The sequence below is a fragment of the Mytilus californianus genome, unplaced genomic scaffold (assembly GCF_021869535.1).
Source record: "Mytilus californianus isolate M0D057914Y unplaced genomic scaffold, xbMytCali1.0.p SCAF_4, whole genome shotgun sequence".
NCBI classification, from domain to species: domain Eukaryota; kingdom Metazoa; phylum Mollusca; class Bivalvia; order Mytilida; family Mytilidae; genus Mytilus; species Mytilus californianus.
This window is the reverse complement of record NW_026262690.1, coordinates 71,527,252-71,554,064: the sequence shown is the minus strand read 5'-3', so window position 1 is coordinate 71,554,064 and position 26,813 is coordinate 71,527,252. Positions and strand designations below refer to the sequence as shown.

Below are 26,813 nucleotides of genomic sequence, written 5' to 3'. Positions count from 1 at the left end.
TTATTTACTTTTTAGATAAGGGAATTGCATTTCGCTGCTACCTCCGAATTAATTAGATGATTTCACAGACCATTAGGGATTTTTTAAACTACATATGATGTTGTGTTGTTGCGCATGCTTTCTCAGAATTTTTAGGGTTTTTCATAGAAAAATTGGACAGCCATTTCCTCCAGATACTTTTAAATAAGGGAATCCAATCTACCAAAACATTGAAGATTTTTATGAATATAATACCAATGTTTTAAATTACGTTCTTTTTATAAGTAGATGGAATGATTTTCTAGTTTTTCACGTATCCTGGGTCATTTAAAGTAGTTCATCTTCGTACATACAAACTATCTAATTTATATTATATGTGTGCAAAGATATCAAATATAATCCTCACAACTTTAGATGTATATATTTTGATTAAAGTTCAGCAATTCAATATCTACTTAAGCAAATATTCATTGACCAACACACCAGAGGGTGTTAGCCCTTATCATGACTGTATACGTCACACATACTTATTCAAGGACATCGATCGTGGTCACTCTTCATAAAGATTTTATATTGAATATGATGTATGCAGTTTCTGACGAATGTATAAAAACGTAGTTTTTTTTTTAATTATAACAGAGTCTACAATGACCGAACCGTCACAATTATACACCCCTGGACAACAAAGCTCAGTCTGAATTCCAAAAAGAACATGAACATTGTTTTAATCGTTTTTCTTAACCACCTAGAATGACGTCCGTACAAATTACCCAGGTTATTTGGTTAATTAGGCTAAGATTTCAGGTTTGTATTCTACGGTGTAAATTTTTATAAAACCATTTTATAACCGACCTTTAAATTATTACACCGCAATTGTTTTTCAGATGTGCAATAAGTTGTGTTACGTTAATCTATAATTACAGCAAATCTTTGCAATTCCTTTTCTGTGAAATTTGCCACGTTTCGTCTTAGTTATTCATCGTCACAAATATTGTCTATATTTACTATCTTTCGTCCCAGATTCTGTACAGTCATACATGTTGATCAGTATAAGTACTTTGAAACTTTGAATTCTTCAAGTTAAGGTCAAGTTTGTCAGTCGTTAATATAACGTATCATCGGACCACTCATATCAATAGTTCATATCATTCGGAAGGGATATTTCACGAATGGACGGCTCAGGGTAAATATTATTTCATAACGGACATGTGAAAATAAGGTAAGGGCAATTTGCAAAATTTGTATATATTTGCTATTTTTTCTTAGATAGGGTTACTCAACATATAACCCATCCCTGTCCTTTGAAAGTTGTGTCATTTGCATTCTAATTTTATTTTATGTTTCGAAACGAGCATCTGTTTTATTTTAAATTTTAACACAAAAAGTTTTATTGGAAACTAATTAAACTCTAGTAACTATTTATTTAATTATTGGTTATTTCAAAATTATTGAATTACCATAACTTCTTGTTTTCATCTTTCCAATATCTAATTAGCTCTACAATATATATATATATCTTTATTTCTCAACAAACCAAATTACATTGGTATAGAGATACACACAATAAATATTACACAATGTATATGTACAGACATACAAAAATCAAACGGAAGCAAGAGGGAGGCACATATCATATATTACGGTATACATATTAAACTAAATGATATCAAGTAAATGAATTACCCAGGAGAGCCTAAATGCATATTTATTAGTCTTATAAATTTGCACAAGTTGTTAAGATCAGAAAGATTTTTACTATTCATCAGTTCATTAAATTTCAATGAATTTGGTTGATTTCTATATCTTTTTCTCAAAAACTGTTTACGACCATCATTGAATACAGAACACATAAAAATATAATGAAATTCATCTCCGATGTTGCCAGAATTACAAAGTAAGCATTTTCTATTTTCTCTTGCAACATTTTGCCACCTACCAGTCTCAATTGGAAATCTATGATTTCCTGTTCTCAATCTACATAATGTAATAATATTTCTATCATCTAAATTTTAAAATAATATTCAAATTCACAGTTTTCTTTATACATTCGATAGTTTATAGCTTTTGGCGATTCTTGTACGTTATGGTGCCATTTCTGTTTAAATTGATCAACAAGATTTTGTTTAACAATTGTATATAGCCACACAATACGAATAACAAAATATATAAAATAAACACCAATTAGACAACAACCTCTTACTACAGTTAACCAAAATAGACGTCTTCAGTACGCTAGCTACAACATTCATCACTAGATAAGCGCTATTATATAGCAATATGAAAAACCTTCAAATTCAGTTCAAAAGATAAAATGATTAATAATCCAAATTTTCCATTGATAAATTAAGACATTGTTAGAAAACTAAGGTTCCAATCACCCGCAGACAAAGTTGACCTTGGGTGAACTTGGCTATCTTTTAGGTTCCTTTTGGTCGTACATTTGTTCACGTGTTTATGTCTTAAACATCCTCGGCTTTCAACTTGTTTGGTTTAAGCGTTCCAGAAATTCGCCTTGGACGAACGAAATAAATAGTGGTATCTTCATTTACTACGAGGATGGCAAAGTTATTATAATATGTTCACGTAATGCATAATTATCCTTACGGAAGTACTTAACTATAGATAAAAAGGAAAATAACAAAAATACCGAACTCCAAGGAAAATGCAAAATCGAAAGTCCCTTAGCAAATGGTTTTTTATTTTTTTTTTTTTTTAATTGTATCCCTTTACTATCTTAAGGGGTCAATAAATAAATTGCAGATATAAAGATTTTCAGTAATTCAGACAACTCCTTTGTGGACGTGATGGACGCTATTATTGACCTTACGAAACAAAGGAACAGCTTTCGGTTTATCTGCCTTTCAAAATATCTGTTTAGTCCAGAATGTTTGTCTATAAGCAGTTCTAAAGGAGATCGTTATGTTTAATACAGACGAAATGAAAGGGATAATAACAAATTCCAGATACTCAAATGAAAGTAGAAATCTAATTCATTTTTTTTTCTAGATATAGATAACAGAAATGGAAACCGACAATTTACCCATTGACAGAGGTTGGGCATGGGTTATTTTATTTGGTAAGTATCCAACTATATCATGTATATATTGTTGGTAACTAGTGAATGACGTTGAGATATACACGGGGGAGGGGGATATTTAGTGATTTTCCGACCCCTATGGCTCTCAAACCTCCGGTCGAAATATAGCGTCAACACAATAATATTTCCAACAGAACCGCTAGCGCATGTTTGATTTTTTTATTTACAGTTAATTTTGCTCGCTATGACATATTGCAATAAGTTTTAAAATAAAAATATATTTAGTAAGAAATTTAATCATTTGTATTGCAGGGAAAATCCCAATTTGAAAAAAATAAAGAAAATATTTTTTCAATTGTAAATTTCAAAATTTACGAAAAGCCCACTTGTGACCAAAAACATAATAAAAAAAAGATCACAAGGGGACTCAATGCACAGTGACTACTTACAATATATTTAGTTAACGGCAGTCTAGTTTATTTTTAGTCGAGTTCATCGATGTCAGTTAACCTCCTTAATAGTATTTGTCACATGAGGATTACTATATACACTTGAACATTCCGAGCGGGGTCAAAACTAAAAATATTGGTACTTTGCACTTCAATTGCCTGCATGCATTCTATTTTAATAGAATTAATTGTTTCCGATTACAAGCAAAACAGAGATAGATTAATTAATGCCTAACGCCGTGTCAGTGCACTGGCTATATCGTTACATTGTCATAACTAATGCCTAACGCCGCGTCAGTGCACTGGCTATATCGTTACATTGTCATAATTAATGCCTAACGCCGCGTCAGTGCACTGGCTATATCGTTACATTGTCATAATTAATGCCTAACGCCGCGTCAGTGCACTGCCTATATCGTTACATTGTCATAATTAATGCATAACGCCGCGTCAGTGCACTGGCTATATCGTTACATTGTCATAATTAATGCCTAACACATTGTCATAATTAATGGCTAACGCCGCATAAGTGCACTGGCTATATCGTTACATTGTCATAATTAATGCCTAACACATTGTCATAATTAATGGCTAACGCCGCATAAGTGCACTGGCTATATCGTTACATTGTCATAATTAATGCCTAACACATTGTCATAATTAATGGCTAACGCCGCATAAGTGCACTGGCTATATCGTTACATTGTCAAAAGTGTGTTTGTTCTTCCTAAGAGAAGTCCCTCTGGAACTTTTGTTATATACAGTTCTATAATGTCTGTTCCTATTGGAACACATATTCTATACTTTCCATTCCGTTAAGTGCAAATATTGATGAAATAATTGAGTACAAACATATATATATATATATAAACAACATGAAACTGCATCAAGACTGCAAATATTTTTGATGTAAGAATTGATATAATATATATATATATATATATATATAAGTTATTGCAAGGCTATGTACTTATTAGTAATATGCCGAATGTTTTATATTTTAGCCGCTGTCACAACAAATTTCTTTTACGTTGGGACCCTGAAGTCATTTGGAATATTTTTTGTGGAAATTCTTGCTGAATTCCAAGAGAGTGTTTCGGTTACTTCACTGATCAACGGTATTCAGACGGCCATGTATTGCACAACATGTACGTTAATATATGAAAATAAGGAGATGTGGTATGATTGCCAATGACACAACTATCAACCAGATTCAAATGAAGTGACTTTATTAAAGTAAGCAATTATATGCTATTGTACGGCCTTCAACAAAGAAAAAAAAACATATCTTATAGTCGACTATAAAAGGTCCCGACATGAAAAAAAATGTGAAACAATTACAAGAAGAAAACTTACGGCCTGACTGTTTCTGTTAAAAAAAAAATGACAAACAAACAATCAGATTAAACACTTGCATGTACCCACATATTTTTCAACACGTCAGTACCCACATATTTTTCAACACGTCAGTACCCACATATTTTTCAACACGTCATATAAAAACACATTGGCAACAGTGCCTTTAGTAACTTTCCACCTGGTACGAAAATACGCCAATATACAAAAGCGTTCTCGTCGTTTGTTGATAGAATTCGGTCTGTAAAATAAACATGTGATACAGACTTCCTTGTTTATGACACGTGTTTCTAGACCTTCATCAAGCAAGCCTAAGACCAAAAGTGTGGATTGTCGAATACATAAAACATTGTAGACCATTAAAATTAAAAAAAAGGCCTAAACCGAACAGCTTTTTTGTTTTTTTTTTATTGATAGGTTGCTGTTTGATTAACATATATATACCCCAAATCTCCTTTTATTTGCCCACAAAAGCGAACAAAATAGACTTACCTGAGGTTTTTCCTATCTAGTTTCAATATATATATATATATGTATATATATAATTAACAGACTGAAAATTTACGATCACAATGTAATGTTCTCTAGACGGGCGGATATAGTTACTATAAAAACACCTACTCCCGAAAAACAGATTTTTTTTTATATATACAAGTTAAAAAAGTTGAAGGAAAAATTTCGACAAAAGTTTGCAAAATCATTGTAGTTTGGATAGAAGTAACAGCATACCTTTTTCATTTACACATATTACATATAAAATAAAAATAATTGTAGGTTCACTATATTTCATATACAATGTCAATCTTTATTTTGTAGCTCTTCCCATATTGTTATGTTTGATGAATAAGATTGGTGCCCGTACACTCGTATTTATAGGAAGTTTAACGATATCCATAGGATACGGTATAAGTAGTTTGGCTCCTAATGTAGACTTTCTTTTCTTCTCCATCAGTGTTGTTGTTGGTGAGTTTATTTGATCTAAACGAATTAAGAACATAATACTACCTACGGAACACTAACAGATTTAAAGAGTAGTTCTAACGTTAAGAGTGTCTGGTGCTGTCCTAGCACTATGCATCAATTGTAATGTCCCAATTGTGACCGAACGTTGCAACATAAAAATACATTACGTACAGCCAAACGTGTCACTCTTGGCATGGTTCATCATAGTGCTTGACAAGATAAGTCCAGGGGACCACATTTCTATACGGCCCGTCAACTCTTTTGGTTGTTAGAATTTATCGAGCAAAGTAATAAATAACGTTAGAAAGACACCATCTTTTCTATTGTAAATTTGCAATCAAATTCAAAGAAAAGAAAGTAATAATTTGATATGAGTTACATTACAGTTGTATTTCTTTACCTAAACGATATCAGTTTCAATACATTTTTATTTCTTTAACTAACCTACATTTTGTAGATCGTACTAGATTTATATTTATAATTATTTCTTTCAGGAGTTGGGTCATCTTTTTTGTTTGCTCCATCTCTTGTGGTTATTGGACAATATTTCGATAAACGTCGCGGAATAGCTACTGGTCTTGCCATGAGTGGAGGCTGTCTAGGTAGTCTTGTACTTCCGCCATTTTATCAATTCCTAATAGACACCTATGGACTCAGAGGTGCCCTTTTACTAACTTCCGGTTTACTATTCAATACAACTGCCATGTCATGCTTACTGCGTCCATTAGATTTCTATAAGAAACAAAAGAAAGATTTAACTATAGCTAAACCAACAGCAGTAACAAATGGAACGAAAACTATTCCGATTGATCGATTAAAACAAGAAAACAACGCAAACGGAAATATGATTAATTCTAATATAGTTTCCTTGAATGGCGAACAGTTTTCTGGATCTCATCCTGTACTTTCAAAATCGTTTCCGCATGCAGCTCGTGCCAAGGCGAAAATGGATCGTGTGAGGACATTCTCCGAAACTAACAAACGTTTAGATAAGTATGAAGAAATTTCATCTTCAAGAATGTCACTTTCAAGTTTTTACAAATACTTAAGTATTGATGATATAGCGAATATGTCAATAGTTTCCGTAAAGGAGTTGAAAGACGGACATGAAGAGTTCGATTCAAGCAGTACAGAATCTCAGGATAATAGATGCTGTAGATTAGACTTGTCTGTGTTTAAAAATCCATCATATGTTTTATTTTTGTTTGTACACATTCTTGCAACTTTATCCCCAGCTTTAGTTCCTTCCTTTTTGCCTGTTTATCTAAAAGAGAACGGGTTAAGTAAACAGGAGATAGTAATTAATGTTGCAGTAGTTGGTGCAGCTGATTTTGTAGGCAGGATTCTTTGTGGATATTTTGCGGACAAACCATGGATTAAGATATATCATATTATTATTGTTACACAAGGAATAGCTGGATTAGTAATTAACTGCAGTGGTCTATTTAAAACATTCTGGCCACTTGTTGCATTCTCAGCTTTGTTTGGAATAAGTGCTGGTGGAATATTTGGTGTAGTGGTCACAATGATCATTTCCATAATTGGAATGGAAAATTTTAGATCAGGATATGCTTTTTTAATTATAACCCAAGGCCCAGTCATTGCGATTTCCGCTCCAATATTCGGTAAGTTACAGTATTAACGCTTTTCAAGATTTAAAGTTATAGAACTTAATTGAGCTCAGAAAGAATTCATAAATACACGATCATAAAAACTAAACAAGCATAAGGCACTTTGCTTTCTTACAAAACATTTGTATGCTTCTTGGTATCGTGACTATTACATTTTAAAATAAATTCTTCATGATAAGAATTCACATTTCGACGTTTTTTCAATGACAACTTCACAACAGTCATTCGATTTATAGATACTGCGTTTCGTTGATTTTATTATATCCCCGCTCCGAAAGAGAGGGTATACTGTTTAACCCCTGTCTGTCCGTCCGTCCGATGAAATTTTTCATCGCATTTATCTGAGGAACTGCAATCAAGAGCGTCCTGACACTTGCTACCGAGCTTGATGATGCCATGCTATGCCGTGTGATACATGTTCACATTCGATGCTCATCAACTTCCTGTTTTCCGAGAATATTTATATATTCTTATAATACCCATGTATGAAACTATCGGTGTATTTTTCTAAGACACTACAAATAAGACCATCCTGAAATTTGCTATCCAGGTTTATGTATCGGTGATAAACTTTTCGATGCGTTTTTACATTCGATACTCATCAACTTCCTGTTACCGAATACTTAATATATATATATACATATATATACAAGTCTAAATTGAAAACAACGTTCAAACCTATGATTGCGTTGGATAAAAACCGCAATTTTTATACGTGTGCATGCAAAACAAATTTCTTGTTAGAGGGGTCTAAATACAGCACAAACAACATTATTCAAAAGACCAAAAAAGTGAAAAAGTATATTTTAACAAAACGCATTTGACTAACAGGTCGACAACAAATGTTCTTAAACCCTGCTGACTGCCATTGGCGATTGCCAAATAAACGGATCACCGATGTAATAAATGGATCTTAATTATAAATTTAATACTAAACAGAAATTAATAAACTTGCGGAAAAGATGATATACCGCAAACAAAAGGTGCAAAGGTTTTTGTACACCATATCCGGATTTCGACAATTAATGTCTCTAAAGTGATGTTAGGAATCGAAACGGTATTTAGAAAGCCATACAATTTACCTCAATTTAGGATAGACTCTTGAATTTTGAGGAGTCAAAATAGGATGAACGGATCATATAAACCCGAAGGCAAATATAATACAAGCCCAAACGAAAAAATATAAACAAGTCTAAATTGAAAACAACGTTCAAACCTATGATTGCGTTGGATAAAAACCGCAATTTTTTCACGTGTGCATAGCAAAACAAATTTCTTGTTAGAGGGGTCTAAATACAGCACAAACAACATTTTCCAAAAGACCAAAAAAGTGAAAAAGGATATTTTAACAAAACGCATTTGACTAACAGGTCGAACAACAAATGTTCTTAAACCCTGCTGACTGCCATTGGTGATTGCCAAATAAACGGATCACCGATGTAATAATGGATCTTAATTATAAATTTAATATATATACACTATAGACGTATTTACACTTGTTAGCAAATATGTCGGACATTACTAAACATCACACAAGCTCCCTCAAAATATCGCACTACAATTCAAAAAAGCTTGACGTCATAATTGAAAAGTGATTGTTGCATGTTGTCGGAAGGATATTCGGAGACAGATCTAGGGTCATGCAGCTGACTAAAGTTGTCGTCTATTTATTTCCAAAGGAAACCATATAATAAATATTTCCAAAGGAAACTAACATTTCTGGTTAAAAAATCGGAAATACTTACGCATAAAATAGTGCCATATTATTATCTATTTCACTGGGAAACTTTTCATGAATACCAGTTGATTATGTATAGTTTACAAGGGAAATAATTTTTTTGTCTGTTTCCTATGGATATTATTCATTTTCGTAAAAAGATATATTCTTTTTGGCTATTCTTTTTCATAAAAAAATAATCTTATATGAGATATTCCTTTTGTATCACTAATTGTTCGTGTAATTCTCTGAAATTAAATTTCGCGTATGGTCATGACCATATGGGTATATACTTATATATACATAAGAGGATCTTGTTTAATTGTTAAATGAGGAATTTCCCTGGGAAACAATAGAAATTCGACTTTTCTCCATATACAATGTATGGAAAATGAATAGATTTAAAAAAAAATAATTTAATACTATAACTATTTGAATTCATTTAAATTTAAAAAGTTTGATTTCAGAGGATTACATTAATAATCAATAATATTTGAAAGTGACACAGCAAGAAATATTTCTTATAATATTAGCATTATTTATATGAGAGAACAAAAATAGAAAACAAACGTTTCTCTTGTTAACTTAAGAAAGTGAATTATTTCCATAAGAAGCAGACCAAAAACTTTTCTTCAATGGATATATTCAATTTTTATGCATGAATAATTTCACCGGAAACAAACAATAAAAACATTTCCTTTGGAAACAATACATATTCATCTATTACTCCTAACTAGTTTCCCTAGGAAACAAACTACCAAACAAACATTTTTCTGCAAAACAATACATGTTCATCGATTATCCTTGACTAGTTTCCCCGGGAAACTAACAACCAGAAAAACTTTCCTCGAAAAACTATACACTTTCAATTTTTATCATTGAATAAATTCCCTAGAAAAAAACAAACAAAAAAGACATTTCTTAGGGTAACAATTCAATTTCAGTTGTTATCCATATAGGTCCGAATATAGTCCCTAGTGTGAACAGTGTATAACTTGCAAATTTTTTTCATACACTTTCCAAATTTATTTATTTATATTTTATGCATGAAATATTAAGTAAGGGGATGAAATTACATGTTGAACAAATTTGGGTGCTGAATCTTTATGTTAAGTAGTGATTTGGTCCAGTTAAAAAAGGTCAAAAACTAGTATGTCTGAAGCTGTCAAACTGAATTTTAGACCCCCTTAACATAGAATTGTCAATATTTTGAGTTAGAGTTGGTAGACTTTTCTATAATTTGGATATTATTTGTCCCAATAGTAGTACACTACACTGTAAAAATATTTTTGAGATAGAGCAGGTGCGATTTTTTTAATTTGACTTTATTGTCTAAAAGAAATGCACTACGAAATAACTGTGTTCTCGGGCCTAAGATATAAGGTAGGACAGATTCGGTGATTTACCAACATGATTTAGTACTACAAATGAAAATCAAGCTAATAGTTTAATATTTCATTTGAAAGGATACTTACAAACAATATCATATTATGAGATCTCTTGGTTTACGAAATATGATTTTTTTAGTCTTAATATTACTGACAACTATAAACAATAGAGTATCTTGTTTAAAGATTTTTGTAAGAGTTAATTGAAAATATCCAGAACAAAATATAGCAATAACAATTATCTAAGTAAAAATCAATAAAATGTGATTGTTCTTTAAAAAAATGTATAAAAGTTACAACGAGTTTAAATCATGATTTAGCACTGCTTCTGAAATGCAGCTGACTCTGTCGGAATACTTCATCATTTCAGAGGGATACAAAAGATGAATATTATAACGAACTGGAAATAGGTATTAGACACTTTTGAAAAATATACACAAATAAACTACTTCTTTGTTGTTCAGAAAATAAATAATTTCCAAAGGGAACGTGCTTTGTGTGGGAAACAATTAAAATTCGACTTTCCTCAATATACAATGTAAGAAAAATGCATAGATTTCTGACCATGATTCAATACTACTTATTGAAATCATCTTAACTTTGAAAGTTTAATTTCAGAGGATTACACGAACAATCAGTGATACAATTAGGAATATCTCATATAGGATTATCTTTTATGAAAAAGAATATTCAAAAAGAAAATATTTTTTAACGAAAATGAATAATTTCCATAGGAAACAGACAACAAAAGTATTTCCCTTGGAAAATATACACATATCCTCATGTTATTCATGAAAAGTTTTTCAGGGAAATAGAAAATCAGATGTGTAAATATGTCTATTATGACACACAGCTTGAGACTTATGACGATTTTTTCTAAGTTACCCAAAATCAGATCATCCTAAAATTTGCTTGCTATCCAGTTTCAATTTTCCATTCTATGAAATTTTCGTCGAACATGAAACTTCATATATCATTTCAACAACATTGGGTAAATGTCAAAGAATAAAACCGTAACATCACATTGTCTCTCCGATGTTAATATCTTTATCCCGCTTTTTTTACACTATTGTATATCACAATTTCTTTAAATGTCTCTTGAAGAGGGGATGTCATTGGTGAGCAACAACTCACAGCACATCTTTTTTTGCCTGTTTTTATTTTAAAGTTAACAACGATACGAGTACGTCAGACGTACGTTTTGTCTACACAAGACTCCTCAGTTGCTCTCGAATAAAAAAAAAAGAAGATTGGTTCGTTGTAAAATGACTTTGGTGAAGAGTCATAAAAAAGAGATATAAGGGAACGCCATTTAACTTCAAAGGGGGGGGGGGGGGGGGGTACGTTTTTTTCCTAAAAATATATTCTGATCCCAATTTGATGAAAAAAAAATTGTGGTCAAGCAGATGACCAAAAAAAATATTCTGAATCCAGATTTCCCCATACCTTATAGTGTTAAATTTTGAAAAAAATAATTTGATTGATAGCGTCGAAAAACTAATTTTCTGACTCAGACAAAAAACTATACTCCCCCCTTTTTTGAAGTTAAATGGTTGCTATCTAAACTATTTAGATGAGAAAAGAAGTGTCCAGCAAAGTCATACTTATTTTAATGCAATCTAAGATTTCGAAGAAACTGATTTTTTTTATATTTTTGTTGCCTAGTAAATGCATTCCTACTTCTGTCATGTTAAGTGTTCAAAAATCGATGATTTGGCTGTTCTATTCAAGACATTTAGTTTTTAAGCAATTTAATGTTTATATGTTTGGCTCTCCAAAGTTTTTGTGTCGAGCGTAACTGATGGTTGCTATTCAAGAAACGTGGCTAGTTTGGGGGGAAAAGGGGGGTAGAGAATGTGTGAACCAACAACTTAAATTATGTTCCAATAAAGATTTAATCTGCAAAACATAAATGCAAGCACTCCATAATACTAAATATAACTTTTGACTCAGTTTTTATTTAATTGCATTATTTTCATTTTGTTTTTATCATACAACAGGTTATCTGAGAGATGCCACAGGGAGTTACAATGCATCATTCCATTTCGTTGGTACTGCGTCCTTGCTTGCTGTTATTCTGTCATTTATTGAATTTTTTCTACGAAGATCTAAAAAGACAGAAAAGGCCAGCGTAGTAGACCTTAATGAGGAAAAAGAATCTCTTCATCCTGAAAATGAACAATAGTTATATGCACATGTCAAAAGAACAAATTGTATTTTCAATTAAAAAAGAAATATTTGAATAAATTTATTCATTTATCATTGGTACAATGTAGTCCTCCCTTCTGGCAGCACCGTATTTAGCGTAAGTAACATGGAAGGTTTCACAAGTGAATATGGAAGTGCATACCTGTTTCTGGATATTTTAGGATTTTAGTAAGGTTCCACTTTCTCAATTATAATATTCTGTGTTAGTCTAGTGTTGTTATTGTTATTGTTATTATCATTATTATTATCTTATTATTGTTATCATTTTTTATTATAACTATTATTTTCATTATAATTAGTAGTATGATGTAGGTTCATTCATCCTTACATATTTTTTCACGTGTAATGAGACGTCCACGCTCTCAGCACGTTAAAAAAACTTGCACAAACTCTTCCAAGGGCCCGTAGGCCGTCTGTTGTTAAATTATACTCTTATTGAACATAGAATTACCAATTTTTTTTTTTAGTTGCAGTCCAAATCCCCCCCCCCCCCTTTCCGTTATCCCAGTTGTACGATCCTCTTTACAGAACATACTATTGAATGTGCTGTTTAATTTGATGTTCTTGCCTTGAATATGTCCATAAACAACCAGGACAATCACATAAACAGTTTGAAGATTCTCGTAAAATTTGCGAACTGTCTTGAATTAAACGACTACAGACAGCGTACCCCTAGGTCTAAATGACAATTACATGGGCAAAAGGAACATATCTAAAACTTCCTCTATTGATATCATGACTATTGTTGATAAAAGACAACACAATCATAGGTCTCATGGCAATTACATTAATCGCAACCAACGAAATAAACATCGTTCTAATTTTACACTTGATGATTTTTTTCTCTTTATTTGAAAACAATGGTAGACATCAATTATTATGCAAACTGGGTCAAATGCCAATTAGTAAATTACATAATATTTATAACAAGTGTGATACAGTATTTTGTTTTTCAGTCCAAAATATGAATGTACACGGATTATTACAGCTTTTCGTCACCCTCAAATTGACAAACCTGAAGACCATTAAAAGTATTTTCTAAAAATAAAATACATTAATAGAGGTATTGGTTTTATTAATTTGTCTAGTATTTTTCATGACTCTACCGTTCAAGACTTTATACCTCCATATTTTGATATTATTGAGCCACCTATAATTTCTTATTTAAAACCCAGTAGAAGTTTAATTTTTAAGTATACGTTAGTTACATCAGACGTTATATAGAAAATAATGCTCCTTCAACATGAGACTGTGAAACATCGAAGTTTAAATATGATCCCTATGGCCATGTAATTACAGGGGACCTCAACATCGTTCAAGACCGAGTGGTTATAAACTTGCTAAAAAAGGACCAAAATGTCGTCCACTGTCGAAAATAAATTGGGAAGAGTGTCGTCAGGTTATTAAAGATGCTCTTTCACCCTACTGTAAAAGATGGTGTAAACGGGAGAAATCTGACAAAAAGTCACTTGATTCCTATTTAAATAAATGTCTGAATATTGTTGATATTCGCATATCACATTTAAAAAAAATAGAAATAAATAAAAGAGTAAGCAATACGCCCATTTCTAGGATTCAAAATAAAATTCAAGTACTCGCAAAGCGTTTTGTGTTTGTACCGGCCGACATAGCAGCCAACAATGTGGTGGTGGTATGACGAAAATATTTCACGGAAGTCCTTAAGAATGAAATTATACATTCAACTACATTCAAGGCGATACGCTCCACAGAGAGTCATATAGTAAATAATCATGCCACTACCACAGCTCAGCTTAAGGCCTCCTCTGAACATTTGAAGGTACCCACTATGTATTGGTTACATAAACTACACAAAAAACCCGTAAAATATCGTTTCATCTTGGCCTTTAGTAAGTGTTCTACTACTAATATTTCGGTGCTTTTAACGAGTTCCTTAACTACTATCAAAGAACTTATCATTAATTTTTGTGATAAAACATATGAAAATTGTGGAATTAACCATTTTTGGAGTGTTAAATTCTTTAGATGTTTTATATAAATTACGTGCTTTTGATGGTCCTTTTGATTCGGTTGACAGTTTTGACTTTTCCACTCTTTATACTACACTTCCACACAATCTCATCAAACAAAAGTTTCCCTATCTAACTAAATGGTCGTTTGATAAATCTGATTGCAAATTTATTTGCTGCAACTCATATAAAGCTTTTTTTCTCAAATGAGAAAGATAAATATGCTAGATATACTTACTGGAGGTGTGATGAGATGATTAAAGCCCTAAATTTTCTCCTTGACAACATTTATATACGTTTCGGCGATAAAGTTTATCGACAGGTTGTAGGTACTCCTATGGGCACCAATTGTGCCCTTCTAATAGCAGAATTGTTCCTATACTGTTATGAATCACAGTTTATGGCCAAATTCAGTAAAGAACCATCTAAACTCAATTTAATTGATAAATTCAACAACACTTACCGATATCTTGATGATATTTTTTCGTTAAATAATCAAGAATTCTCTAAATATACGACTGAAATTTATCCAAAGGAACTTACTTTAAATAAAACAAATATCAACTGCAATAACTGTCCTTTCTTAGATTTAGATATTTCAGTGTTACACTTGAAACTCTACACAAAAATTTACGACAAAAGGGATGATTTTTCTTTCCCTATTGTTAATTTTCCTTTTTTGGAAGGTGATGTTCCTTTTGCACCGTCTTACGATGTTTATATATCCCAACTCATTCGCTATGCCCGTGTCTGTAGTGACGTTTTGGATTTCAAATTCTTTCATATATACAAAGATTTGGTTTGCAAGTTTGGCTGTAGCTGTAGAAAACTTTATTTCAAACGGAATAGCACATCCTAAATTTTACGGAGATGTTGTAAACCGAGCCCGGGAATTTAGATACGATCCGGGTAAACTTATCAATCCTTTAAATAAACTTATTCTAAAATGTTACCAATTCAACACAGTAATTAAATCTTTGAATATTGTTTTTATTGGTATAAATATTGATTTTGTTATCAGTAAATTAAAACCATACTAAATATTACACATATGTACTTTCACGGTACTATAATCTGTCGATACCTATATTTTGGCATTGCACAAGGTCATGATTTTCTCTGACTGTTAATGACGTCTTTACACTAAATTCATTGGATGTTATGTGTACTGATTGATATTTTAGTCTAAGATGCATTATTTATTTTCATTAGTTGTTATTGGCTTTGAACTAGCTGGCAGTAACTGCGAGTACTCTCAGGTTGTACTTAGTGTTTGTTTTGTTGCTAGGGATGAGGGATATCTGTTTAGTCCAGAATGTTTGTCTATAAGCAGTTCTAAAGGAGATCGTTATGTTTAATACAGACGAAATGAAAGGGATAATAACAAATTCCAGATACTCAAATGAAAGTAGAAATCTAATTCATTTTTTTTTCTAGATATAGATAACAGAAATGGAAACCGACAATTTACCCATTGACAGAGGTTGGGCATGGGTTATTTTATTTGGTAAGTATCCAACTATATCATGTATATATTGTTGGTAACTAGTGAATGACGTTGAGATATACACGGGGGAGGGGGATATTTAGTGATTTTCCGACCCCTATGGCTCTCAAACCTCCGGTCGAAATATAGCGTCAACACAATAATATTTCCAACAGAACCGCTAGCGCATGTTTGATTTTTTTATTTACAGTTAATTTTGCTCGCTATGACATATTGCAATAAGTTTTAAAATAAAAATATATTTAGTAAGAAATTTAATCATTTGTATTGCAGGGAAAATCCCAATTTGAAAAAAATAAAGAAAATATTTTTTCAATTGTAAATTTCAAAATTTACGAAAAGCCCACTTGTGACCAAAAACATAATAAAAAAAAGATCACAAGGGGACTCAATGCACAGTGACTACTTACAATATATTTAGTTAACGGCAGTCTAGTTTATTTTTAGTCGAGTTCATCGATGTCAGTTAACCTCCTTAATAGTATTTGTCACATGAGGATTACTATATACACTTGAACATTCCGAGCGGGGTCAAAACTAAAAATATTGGTACTTTGCACTTCAATTGCCTGCATGCATTCTATTTTAATAGAATTAATTGTTTCCGATTACAAGCAAAACAGAGATAGATTAATTAATGCCTAACGCCGTGTCAGTGCACTGGCTATATCGTTACATTGTCATAACTAATGCCTAACGCCGCGTCAGTGCACTGGCTATATCGTTACATTGTCATAATTAATGCCTAACGCCGCGTCAGTGCACTGGCTATATCGTTACATTGTCATAATTAATGCCTAACGCCGCGTCAGTGCACTGCCTATATCGTTACATTGTCATAATTAATGCATAACGCCGCGTCAGTGCACTGGCTATATCGTTACATTGTCATAATTAATGCCTAACACATTGTCATAATTAATGGCTAACGCCGCATAAGTGCACTGGCTATATCGTTACATTGTCATAATTAATGCCTAACACATTGTCATAATTAATGGCTAACGCCGCATAAGTGCACTGGCTATATCGTTACATTGTCATAATTAATGCCTAACACATTGTCATAATTAATGGCTAACGCCGCATAAGTGCACTGGCTATATCGTTACATTGTCAAAAGTGTGTTTGTTCTTCCTAAGAGAAGTCCCTCTGGAACTTTTGTTATATACAGTTCTATAATGTCTGTTCCTATTGGAACACATATTCTATACTTTCCATTCCGTTAAGTGCAAATATTGATGAAATAATTGAGTACAAACATATATATATATATAAACAACATGAAACTGCATCAAGACTGCAAATATTTTTGATGTAAGAATTGATATAATATATATATATATATATATATATAAGTTATTGCAAGGCTATGTACTTATTAGTAATATGCCGAATGTTTTATATTTTAGCCGCTGTCACAACAAATTTCTTTTACGTTGGGACCCTGAAGTCATTTGGAATATTTTTTGTGGAAATTCTTGCTGAATTCCAAGAGAGTGTTTCGGTTACTTCACTGATCAACGGTATTCAGACGGCCATGTATTGCACAACATGTACGTTAATATATGAAAATAAGGAGATGTGGTATGATTGCCAATGACACAACTATCAACCAGATTCAAATGAAGTGACTTTATTAAAGTAAGCAATTATATGCTATTGTACGGCCTTCAACAAAGAAAAAAAAACATATCTTATAGTCGACTATAAAAGGTCCCGACATGAAAAAAAATGTGAAACAATTACAAGAAGAAAACTTACGGCCTGACTGTTTCTGTTAAAAAAAAAATGACAAACAAACAATCAGATTAAACACTTGCATGTACCCACATATTTTTCAACACGTCAGTACCCACATATTTTTCAACACGTCAGTACCCACATATTTTTCAACACGTCATATAAAAACACATTGGCAACAGTGCCTTTAGTAACTTTCCACCTGGTACGAAAATACGCCAATATACAAAAGCGTTCTCGTCGTTTGTTGATAGAATTCGGTCTGTAAAATAAACATGTGATACAGACTTCCTTGTTTATGACACGTGTTTCTAGACCTTCATCAAGCAAGCCTAAGACCAAAAGTGTGGATTGTCGAATACATAAAACATTGTAGACCATTAAAATTAAAAAAAAGGCCTAAACCGAACAGCTTTTTTGTTTTTTTTTTTTATTGATAGGTTGCTGTTTGATTAACATATATATACCCCAAATCTCCTTTTATTTGCCCACAAAAGCGAACAAAATAGACTTACCTGAGGTTTTTCCTATCTAGTTTCAATATATATATATATATGTATATATATAATTAACAGACTGAAAATTTACGATCACAATGTAATGTTCTCTAGACGGGCGGATATAGTTACTATAAAAACACCTACTCCCGAAAAACAGATTTTTTTTTATATATACAAGTTAAAAAAGTTGAAGGAAAAATTTCGACAAAAGTTTGCAAAATCATTGTAGTTTGGATAGAAGTAACAGCATACCTTTTTCATTTACACATATTACATATAAAATAAAAATAATTGTAGGTTCACTATATTTCATATACAATGTCAATCTTTATTTTGTAGCTCTTCCCATATTGTTATGTTTGATGAATAAGATTGGTGCCCGTACACTCGTATTTATAGGAAGTTTAACGATATCCATAGGATACGGTATAAGTAGTTTGGCTCCTAATGTAGACTTTCTTTTCTTCTCCATCAGTGTTGTTGTTGGTGAGTTTATTTGATCTAAACGAATTAAGAACATAATACTACCTACGGAACACTAACAGATTTAAAGAGTAGTTCTAACGTTAAGAGTGTCTGGTGCTGTCCTAGCACTATGCATCAATTGTAATGTCCCAATTGTGACCGAACGTTGCAACATAAAAATACATTACGTACAGCCAAACGTGTCACTCTTGGCATGGTTCATCATAGTGCTTGACAAGATAAGTCCAGGGGACCACATTTCTATACGGCCCGTCAACTCTTTTGGTTGTTAGAATTTATCGAGCAAAGTAATAAATAACGTTAGAAAGACACCATCTTTTCTATTGTAAATTTGCAATCAAATTCAAAGAAAAGAAAGTAATAATTTGATATGAGTTACATTACAGTTGTATTTCTTTACCTAAACGATATCAGTTTCAATACATTTTTATTTCTTTAACTAACCTACATTTTGTAGATCGTACTAGATTTATATTTATAATTATTTCTTTCAGGAGTTGGGTCATCTTTTTTGTTTGCTCCATCTCTTGTGGTTATTGGACAATATTTCGATAAACGTCGCGGAATAGCTACTGGTCTTGCCATGAGTGGAGGCTGTCTAGGTAGTCTTGTACTTCCGCCATTTTATCAATTCCTAATAGACACCTATGGACTCAGAGGTGCCCTTTTACTAACTTCCGGTTTACTATTCAATACAACTGCCATGTCATGCTTACTGCGTCCATTAGATTTCTATAAGAAACAAAAGAAAGATTTAACTATAGCTAAACCAACAGCAGTAACAAATGGAACGAAAACTATTCCGATTGATCGATTAAAACAAGAAAACAACGCAAACGGAAATATGATTAATTCTAATATAGTTTCCTTGAATGGCGAACAGTTTTCTGGATCTCATCCTGTACTTTCAAAATCGTTTCCGCATGCAGCTCGTGCCAAGGCGAAAATGGATCGTGTGAGGACATTCTCCGAAACTAACAAACGTTTAGATAAGTATGAAGAAATTTCATCTTCAAGAATGTCACTTTCAAGTTTTTACAAATACTTAAGTATTGATGATATAGCGAATATGTCAATAGTTTCCGTAAAGGAGTTGAAAGACGGACATGAAGAGTTCGATTCAAGCAGTACAGAATCTCAGGATAATAGATGCTGTAGATTAGACTTGTCTGTGTTTAAAAATCCATCATATGTTTTATTTTTGTTTGTACACATTCTTGCAACTTTATCCCCAGCTTTAGTTCCTTCCTTTTTGCCTGTTTATCTAAAAGAGAACGGGTTAAGTAAACAGGAGATAGTAATTAATGTTGCAGTAGTTGGTGCAGCTGATTTTGTAGGCAGGATTCTTTGTGGATATTTTGCGGACAAACCATGGATTAAGATATATCATATTATTATTGTTACACAAGGAATAGCTGGATTAGTAATTAACTGCAGTGGTCTATTTAAAACATTCTGGCCACTTGTTGCATTCTCAGCTTTGTTTGGAATAAGTGCTGGTGGAATATTTGGTGTAGTGGTCACAATGATCATTTCCATAATTGGAATGGAAAATTTTAGATCAGGATATGCTTTTTTAATTATAACCCAAGGCCCAGTCATTGCGATTTCCGCTCCAATATTCGGTAAGTTACAGTATTAACGCTTTTCAAGATTTAAAGTTATAGAACTTAATTGAGCTCAGAAAGAATTCATAAATACACGATCATAAAAACTAAACAAGCATAAGGCACTTTGCTTTCTTACAAAACATTTGTATGCTTCTTGGTATCGTGACTATTACATTTTAAAATAAATTCTTCATGATAAGAATTCACATTTCGACGTTTTTTCAATGACAACTTCACAACAGTCATTCGATTTATAGATACTGCGTTTCGTTGATTTTATTATATCCCCGCTCCGAAAGAGAGGGTATACTGTTTAACCCCTGTCTGTCCGTCCGTCCGATGAAATTTTTCATCGCATTTATCTGAGGAACTGCAATCAAGAGCGTCCTGACACTTGCTACCGAGCTTGATGATGCCATGCTATGCCGTGTGATGCATGTTCACATTCGATGCTCATCAACTTCCTGTTTTCCGAGAATATTTATATATTCTTATAATACCCATGTATGAAACTATCGGTGTATTTTTCTAAGACACTACAAATAAGACCATCCTGAAATTTGCTATCCAGGTTTATGTATCGGTGATAAACTTTTCGATGCGTTTTTACATTCGATACTCATCAACTTCCTGTTACCGAATACTTAATATATATATATACATATATATACAAGTCTAAATTGAAAACAACGTTCAAACCTATGATTGCGTTGGATAAAAACCGCAATTTTTATACGTGTGCATGCAAAACAAATTTCTTGTTAGAGGGGTCTAAATACAGCACAAACAACATTATTCAAAAGACCAAAAAAGTGAAAAAGTATATTTTAACAAAACGCATTTGACTAACAGGTCGACAACAAATGTTCTTAAACCCTGCTGACTGCCATTGGCGATTGCCAAATAAACGGATCACCGATGTAATAAATGGATCTTAATTATAAATTTAATACTAAACAGAAATTAATAAACTTGCGGAAAAGATGATATACCGCAAACAAAAGGTGCAAAGGTTTTTGTACACCATATCCGGATTTCGACAATTAATGTCTCTAAAGTGATGTTAGGAATCGAAACGGTATTTAGAAAGCCATACAATTTACCTCAATTTAGGATAGACTCTTGAATTTTGAGGAGTCAAAATAGGATGAACGGATCATATAAACCCGAAGGCAAATATAATACAAGCCCAAACGAAAAAATATAAACAAGTCTAAATTGAAAACAACGTTCAAACCTATGATTTTTTCACGTGTGCATAGCAAAACAAATTTCTTGTTAGAGGGGTCTAAATACAGCACAAACAACATTTTCCAAAAGACCAAAAAAGTGAAAAAGGATATTTTAACAAAACGCATTTGACTAACAGGTCGAACAACAAATGTTCTTAAACCCTGCTGACTGCCATTGGTGATTGCCAAATAAACGGATCACCGATGTAATAATGGATCTTAATTATAAATTTAATATATATACACTATAGACGTATTTACACTTGTTAGCAAATATGTCGGACATTACTAAACATCACACAAGCTCCCTCAAAATATCGCACTACAATTCAAAAAAGCTTGACGTCATAATTGAAAAGTGATTGTTGCATGTTGTCGGAAGGATATTCGGAGACAGATCTAGGGTCATGCAGCTGACTAAAGTTGTCGTCTATTTATTTCCAAAGGAAACCATATAATAAATATTTCCAAAGGAAACTAACATTTCTGGTTAAAAAATCGGAAATACTTACGCATAAAATAGTGCCATATTATTATCTATTTCACTGGGAAACTTTTCATGAATACCAGTTGATTATGTATAGTTTACAAGGGAAATAATTTTTTTGTCTGTTTCCTATGGATATTATTCATTTTCGTAAAAAGATATATTCTTTTTGGCTATTCTTTTTCATAAAAAAATAATCTTATATGAGATATTCCTTTTGTATCACTAATTGTTCGTGTAATTCTCTGAAATTAAATTTCGCGTATGGTCATGACCATATGGGTATATACTTATATATACATAAGAGGATCTTGTTTAATTGTTAAATGAGGAATTTCCCTGGGAAACAATAGAAATTCGACTTTTCTCCATATACAATGTATGGAAAATGAATAGATTTAAAAAAAAATAATTTAATACTATAACTATTTGAATTCATTTAAATTTAAAAAGTTTGATTTCAGAGGATTACATTAATAATCAATAATATTTGAAAGTGACACAGCAAGAAATATTTCTTATAATATTAGCATTATTTATATGAGAGAACAAAAATAGAAAACAAACGTTTCTCTTGTTAACTTAAGAAAGTGAATTATTTCCATAAGAAGCAGACCAAAAACTTTTCTTCAATGGATATATTCAATTTTTATGCATGAATAATTTCACCGGAAACAAACAATAAAAACATTTCCTTTGGAAACAATACATATTCATCTATTACTCCTAACTAGTTTCCCTAGGAAACAAACTACCAAACAAACATTTTTCTGCAAAACAATACATGTTCATCGATTATCCTTGACTAGTTTCCCCGGGAAACTAACAACCAGAAAAACTTTCCTCGAAAAACTATACACTTTCAATTTTTATCATTGAATAAATTCCCTAGAAAAAAACAAACAAAAAAGACATTTCTTAGGGTAACAATTCAATTTCAGTTGTTATCCATATAGGTCCGAATATAGTCCCTAGTGTGAACAGTGTATAACTTGCAAATTTTTTTCATACACTTTCCAAATTTATTTATTTATATTTTATGCATGAAATATTAAGTAAGGGGATGAAATTACATGTTGAACAAATTTGGGTGCTGAATCTTTATGTTAAGTAGTGATTTGGTCCAGTTAAAAAAGGTCAAAAACTAGTATGTCTGAAGCTGTCAAACTGAATTTTAGACCCCCTTAACATAGAATTGTCAATATTTTGAGTTAGAGTTGGTAGACTTTTCTATAATTTGGATATTATTTGTCCCAATAGTAGTACACTACACTGTAAAAATATTTTTGAGATAGAGCAGGTGCGATTTTTTTAATTTGACTTTATTGTCTAAAAGAAATGCACTACGAAATAACTGTGTTCTCGGGCCTAAGATATAAGGTAGGACAGATTCGGTGATTTACCAACATGATTTAGTACTACAAATGAAAATCAAGCTAATAGTTTAATATTTCATTTGAAAGGATACTTACAAACAATATCATATTATGAGATCTCTTGGTTTACGAAATATGATTTTTTTAGTCTTAATATTACTGACAACTATAAACAATAGAGTATCTTGTTTAAAGATTTTTGTAAGAGTTAATTGAAAATATCCAGAACAAAATATAGCAATAACAATTATCTAAGTAAAAATCAATAAAATGTGATTGTTCTTTAAAAAAATGTATAAAAGTTACAACGAGTTTAAATCATGATTTAGCACTGCTTCTGAAATGCAGCTGACTCTGTCGGAATACTTCATCATTTCAGAGGGATACAAAAGATGAATATTATAACGAACTGGAAATAGGTATTAGACACTTTTGAAAAATATACACAAATAAACTACTTCTTTGTTGTTCAGAAAATAAATAATTTCCAAAGGGAACGTGCTTTGTGTGGGAAACAATTAAAATTCGACTTTCCTCAATATACAATGTAAGAAAAATGCATAGATTTCTGACCATGATTCAATACTACTTATTGAAATCATCTTAACTTTGAAAGTTTAATTTCAGAGGATTACACGAACAATCAGTGATACAATTAGGAATATCTCATATAGGATTATCTTTTATGAAAAAGAATATTCAAAAAGAAAATATTTTTTAACGAAAATGAATAATTTCCATAGGAAACAGACAACAAAAGTATTTCCCTTGGAAAATATACACATATCCTCATGTTATTCATGAAAAGTTTTTCAGGGAAATAGAAAATCAGATGTGTAAATATGTCTATTATGACACACAGCTTGAGACTTATGACGATTTTTTCTAAGTTACCCAAAATCAGATCATCCTAAAATTTGCTTGCTATCCAGTTTCAATTTTCCATTCTATGAAATTTTCGTCGAACATGAAACTTCATATATCATTTCAACAACATTGGGTAAATGTCAAAGAATAAAACCGTAACATCACATTGTCTCTCCGATGTTAATATCTTTATCCCGCTTTTTTTACACTATTGTATATCACAATTTCTTTAAATGTCTCTTGAAGAGGGGATGTCATTGGTGAGCAACAACTCACAGCACATCTTTTTTTGCCTGTTTTTATTTTAAAGTTAACAACGATACGAGTACGTCAGACGTACGTTTTGTCTACACAAGACTCCTCAGTTGCTCTCGAATAAAAAAAAAAGAAGATTGGTTCGTTGTAAAATGACTTTGGTGAAGAGTCATAAAAAAGAGATATAAGGGAACGCCATTTAACTTCAAAGGGGGGGGGGGGGGGGGGTACGTTTTTTTCCTAAAAATATATTCTGATCCCAATTTGATGAAAAAAAAATTGTGGTCAAGCAGATGACCAAAAAAAATATTCTGAATCCAGATTTCCCCATACCTTATAGTGTTAAATTTTGAAAAAAATAATTTGATTGATAGCGTCGAAAAACTAATTTTCTGACTCAGACAAAAAACCATACTCCCCCCTTTTTTGAAGTTAAATGGTTGCTATCTAAACTATTTAGATGAGAAAAGAAGTGTCCAGCAAAGTCATACTTATTTTAATGCAATCTAAGATTTCGAAGAAACTGATTTTTTTTATATTTTTGTTGCCTAGTAAATGCATTCCTACTTCTGTCATGTTAAGTGTTCAAAAATCGATGATTTGGCTGTTCTATTCAAGACATTTAGTTTTTAAGCAATTTAATGTTTATATGTTTGGCTCTCCAAAGTTTTTGTGTCGAGCGTAACTGATGGTTGCTATTCAAGAAACGTGGCTAGTTTGGGGGGAAAAGGGGGGTAGAGAATGTGTGAACCAACAACTTAAATTATGTTCCAATAAAGATTTAATCTGCAAAACATAAATGCAAGCACTCCATAATACTAAATATAACTTTTGACTCAGTTTTTATTTAATTGCATTATTTTCATTTTGTTTTTATCATACAACAGGTTATCTGAGAGATGCCACAGGGAGTTACAATGCATCATTCCATTTCGTTGGTACTGCGTCCTTGCTTGCTGTTATTCTGTCATTTATTGAATTTTTTCTACGAAGATCTAAAAAGACAGAAAAGGCCAGCGTAGTAGACCTTAATGAGGAAAAAGAATCTCTTCATCCTGAAAATGAACAATAGTTATATGCACATGTCAAAAGAACAAATTGTATTTTCAATTAAAAAAGAAATATTTGAATAAATTTATTCATTTATCATTGGTACAATGTAGTCCTCCCTTCTGGCAGCACCGTATTTAGCGTAAGTAACATGGAAGGTTTCACAAGTGAATATGGAAGTGCATACCTGTTTCTGGATATTTTAGGATTTTAGTAAGGTTCCACTTTCTCAATTATAATATTCTGTGTTAGTCTAGTGTTGTTATTGTTATTATCATTATTATTATCTTATTATTGTTATCATTTTTTATTATAACTATTATTTTCATTATAATTAGTAGTATGATGTAGGTTCATTCATCCTTACATATTTTTTCACGTGTAATGAGACGTCCACGCTCTCAGCACGTTAAAAAAACTTGCACAAACTCTTCCAAGGGCCCGTAGGCCGTCTGTTGTTAAATTATACTCTTATTGAACATAGAATTACCAATTTTTTTTTTTAGTTGCAGTCCAAATCCCCCCCCCCCCTTTCCGTTATCCCAGTTGTACGATCCTCTTTACAGAACATACTATTGAATGTGCTGTTTAATTTGATGGTCTTGCCTTGAATATGTCCATAAACAACCAGGACAATCACATAAACAGTTTGAAGATTCTCGTAAAATTTGCGAACTGTCTTGAATTAAACGACTACAGACAGCGTACCCCTAGGTCTAAATGACAATTACATGGGCAAAAGGAACATATCTAAAACTTCCTCTATTGATATCATGACTATTGTTGATAAAAGACAACACAATCATAGGTCTCATGGCAATTACATTAATCGCAACCAACGAAATAAACATCGTTCTAATTTTACACTTGATGATTTTTTTCTCTTTATTTGAAAACAATGGTAGACATCAATTATTATGCAAACTGGGTCAAATGCCAATTAGTAAATTACATAATATTTATAACAAGTGTGATACAGTATTT

General features: G+C 32.0%; 1 protein-coding gene across 9 annotated transcripts; it reads left to right on the top strand.

The window, feature by feature from the left end:
• The first annotated feature begins 1,091 nt into the window (after positions 1–1,091).
• LOC127738447 (monocarboxylate transporter 13-like) lies at positions 1,092–25,967 on the top strand. Of its 9 annotated transcripts, none has more exons than XM_052249701.1 (6): positions 1,092–1,162; positions 16,154–16,223; positions 17,636–17,779; positions 18,806–18,952; positions 19,447–20,577; positions 25,667–25,967. In XM_052249701.1, exons 2-6 carry the CDS (start codon positions 16,169–16,171, stop codon positions 25,849–25,851), a joined length of 1,662 nt encoding a protein of 553 aa, XP_052105661.1. In that variant the 5' UTR covers positions 1,092–1,162; positions 16,154–16,168; the 3' UTR covers positions 25,852–25,967. The 9 variants fall into 9 exon arrangements, with proteins under 9 accessions (XP_052105661.1, XP_052105662.1, XP_052105660.1 ...); XM_052249702.1 differs by lacking the exon at positions 16,154–16,223 and adding an exon at positions 2,986–3,055; XM_052249700.1 differs by lacking the exons at positions 16,154–16,223; positions 17,636–17,779; positions 18,806–18,952; positions 19,447–20,577; positions 25,667–25,967 and adding exons at positions 2,986–3,055; positions 4,470–4,613; positions 5,638–5,784; positions 6,279–7,409; positions 12,521–12,814.
• Positions 25,968–26,813: the final 846 nt, after the last annotated feature.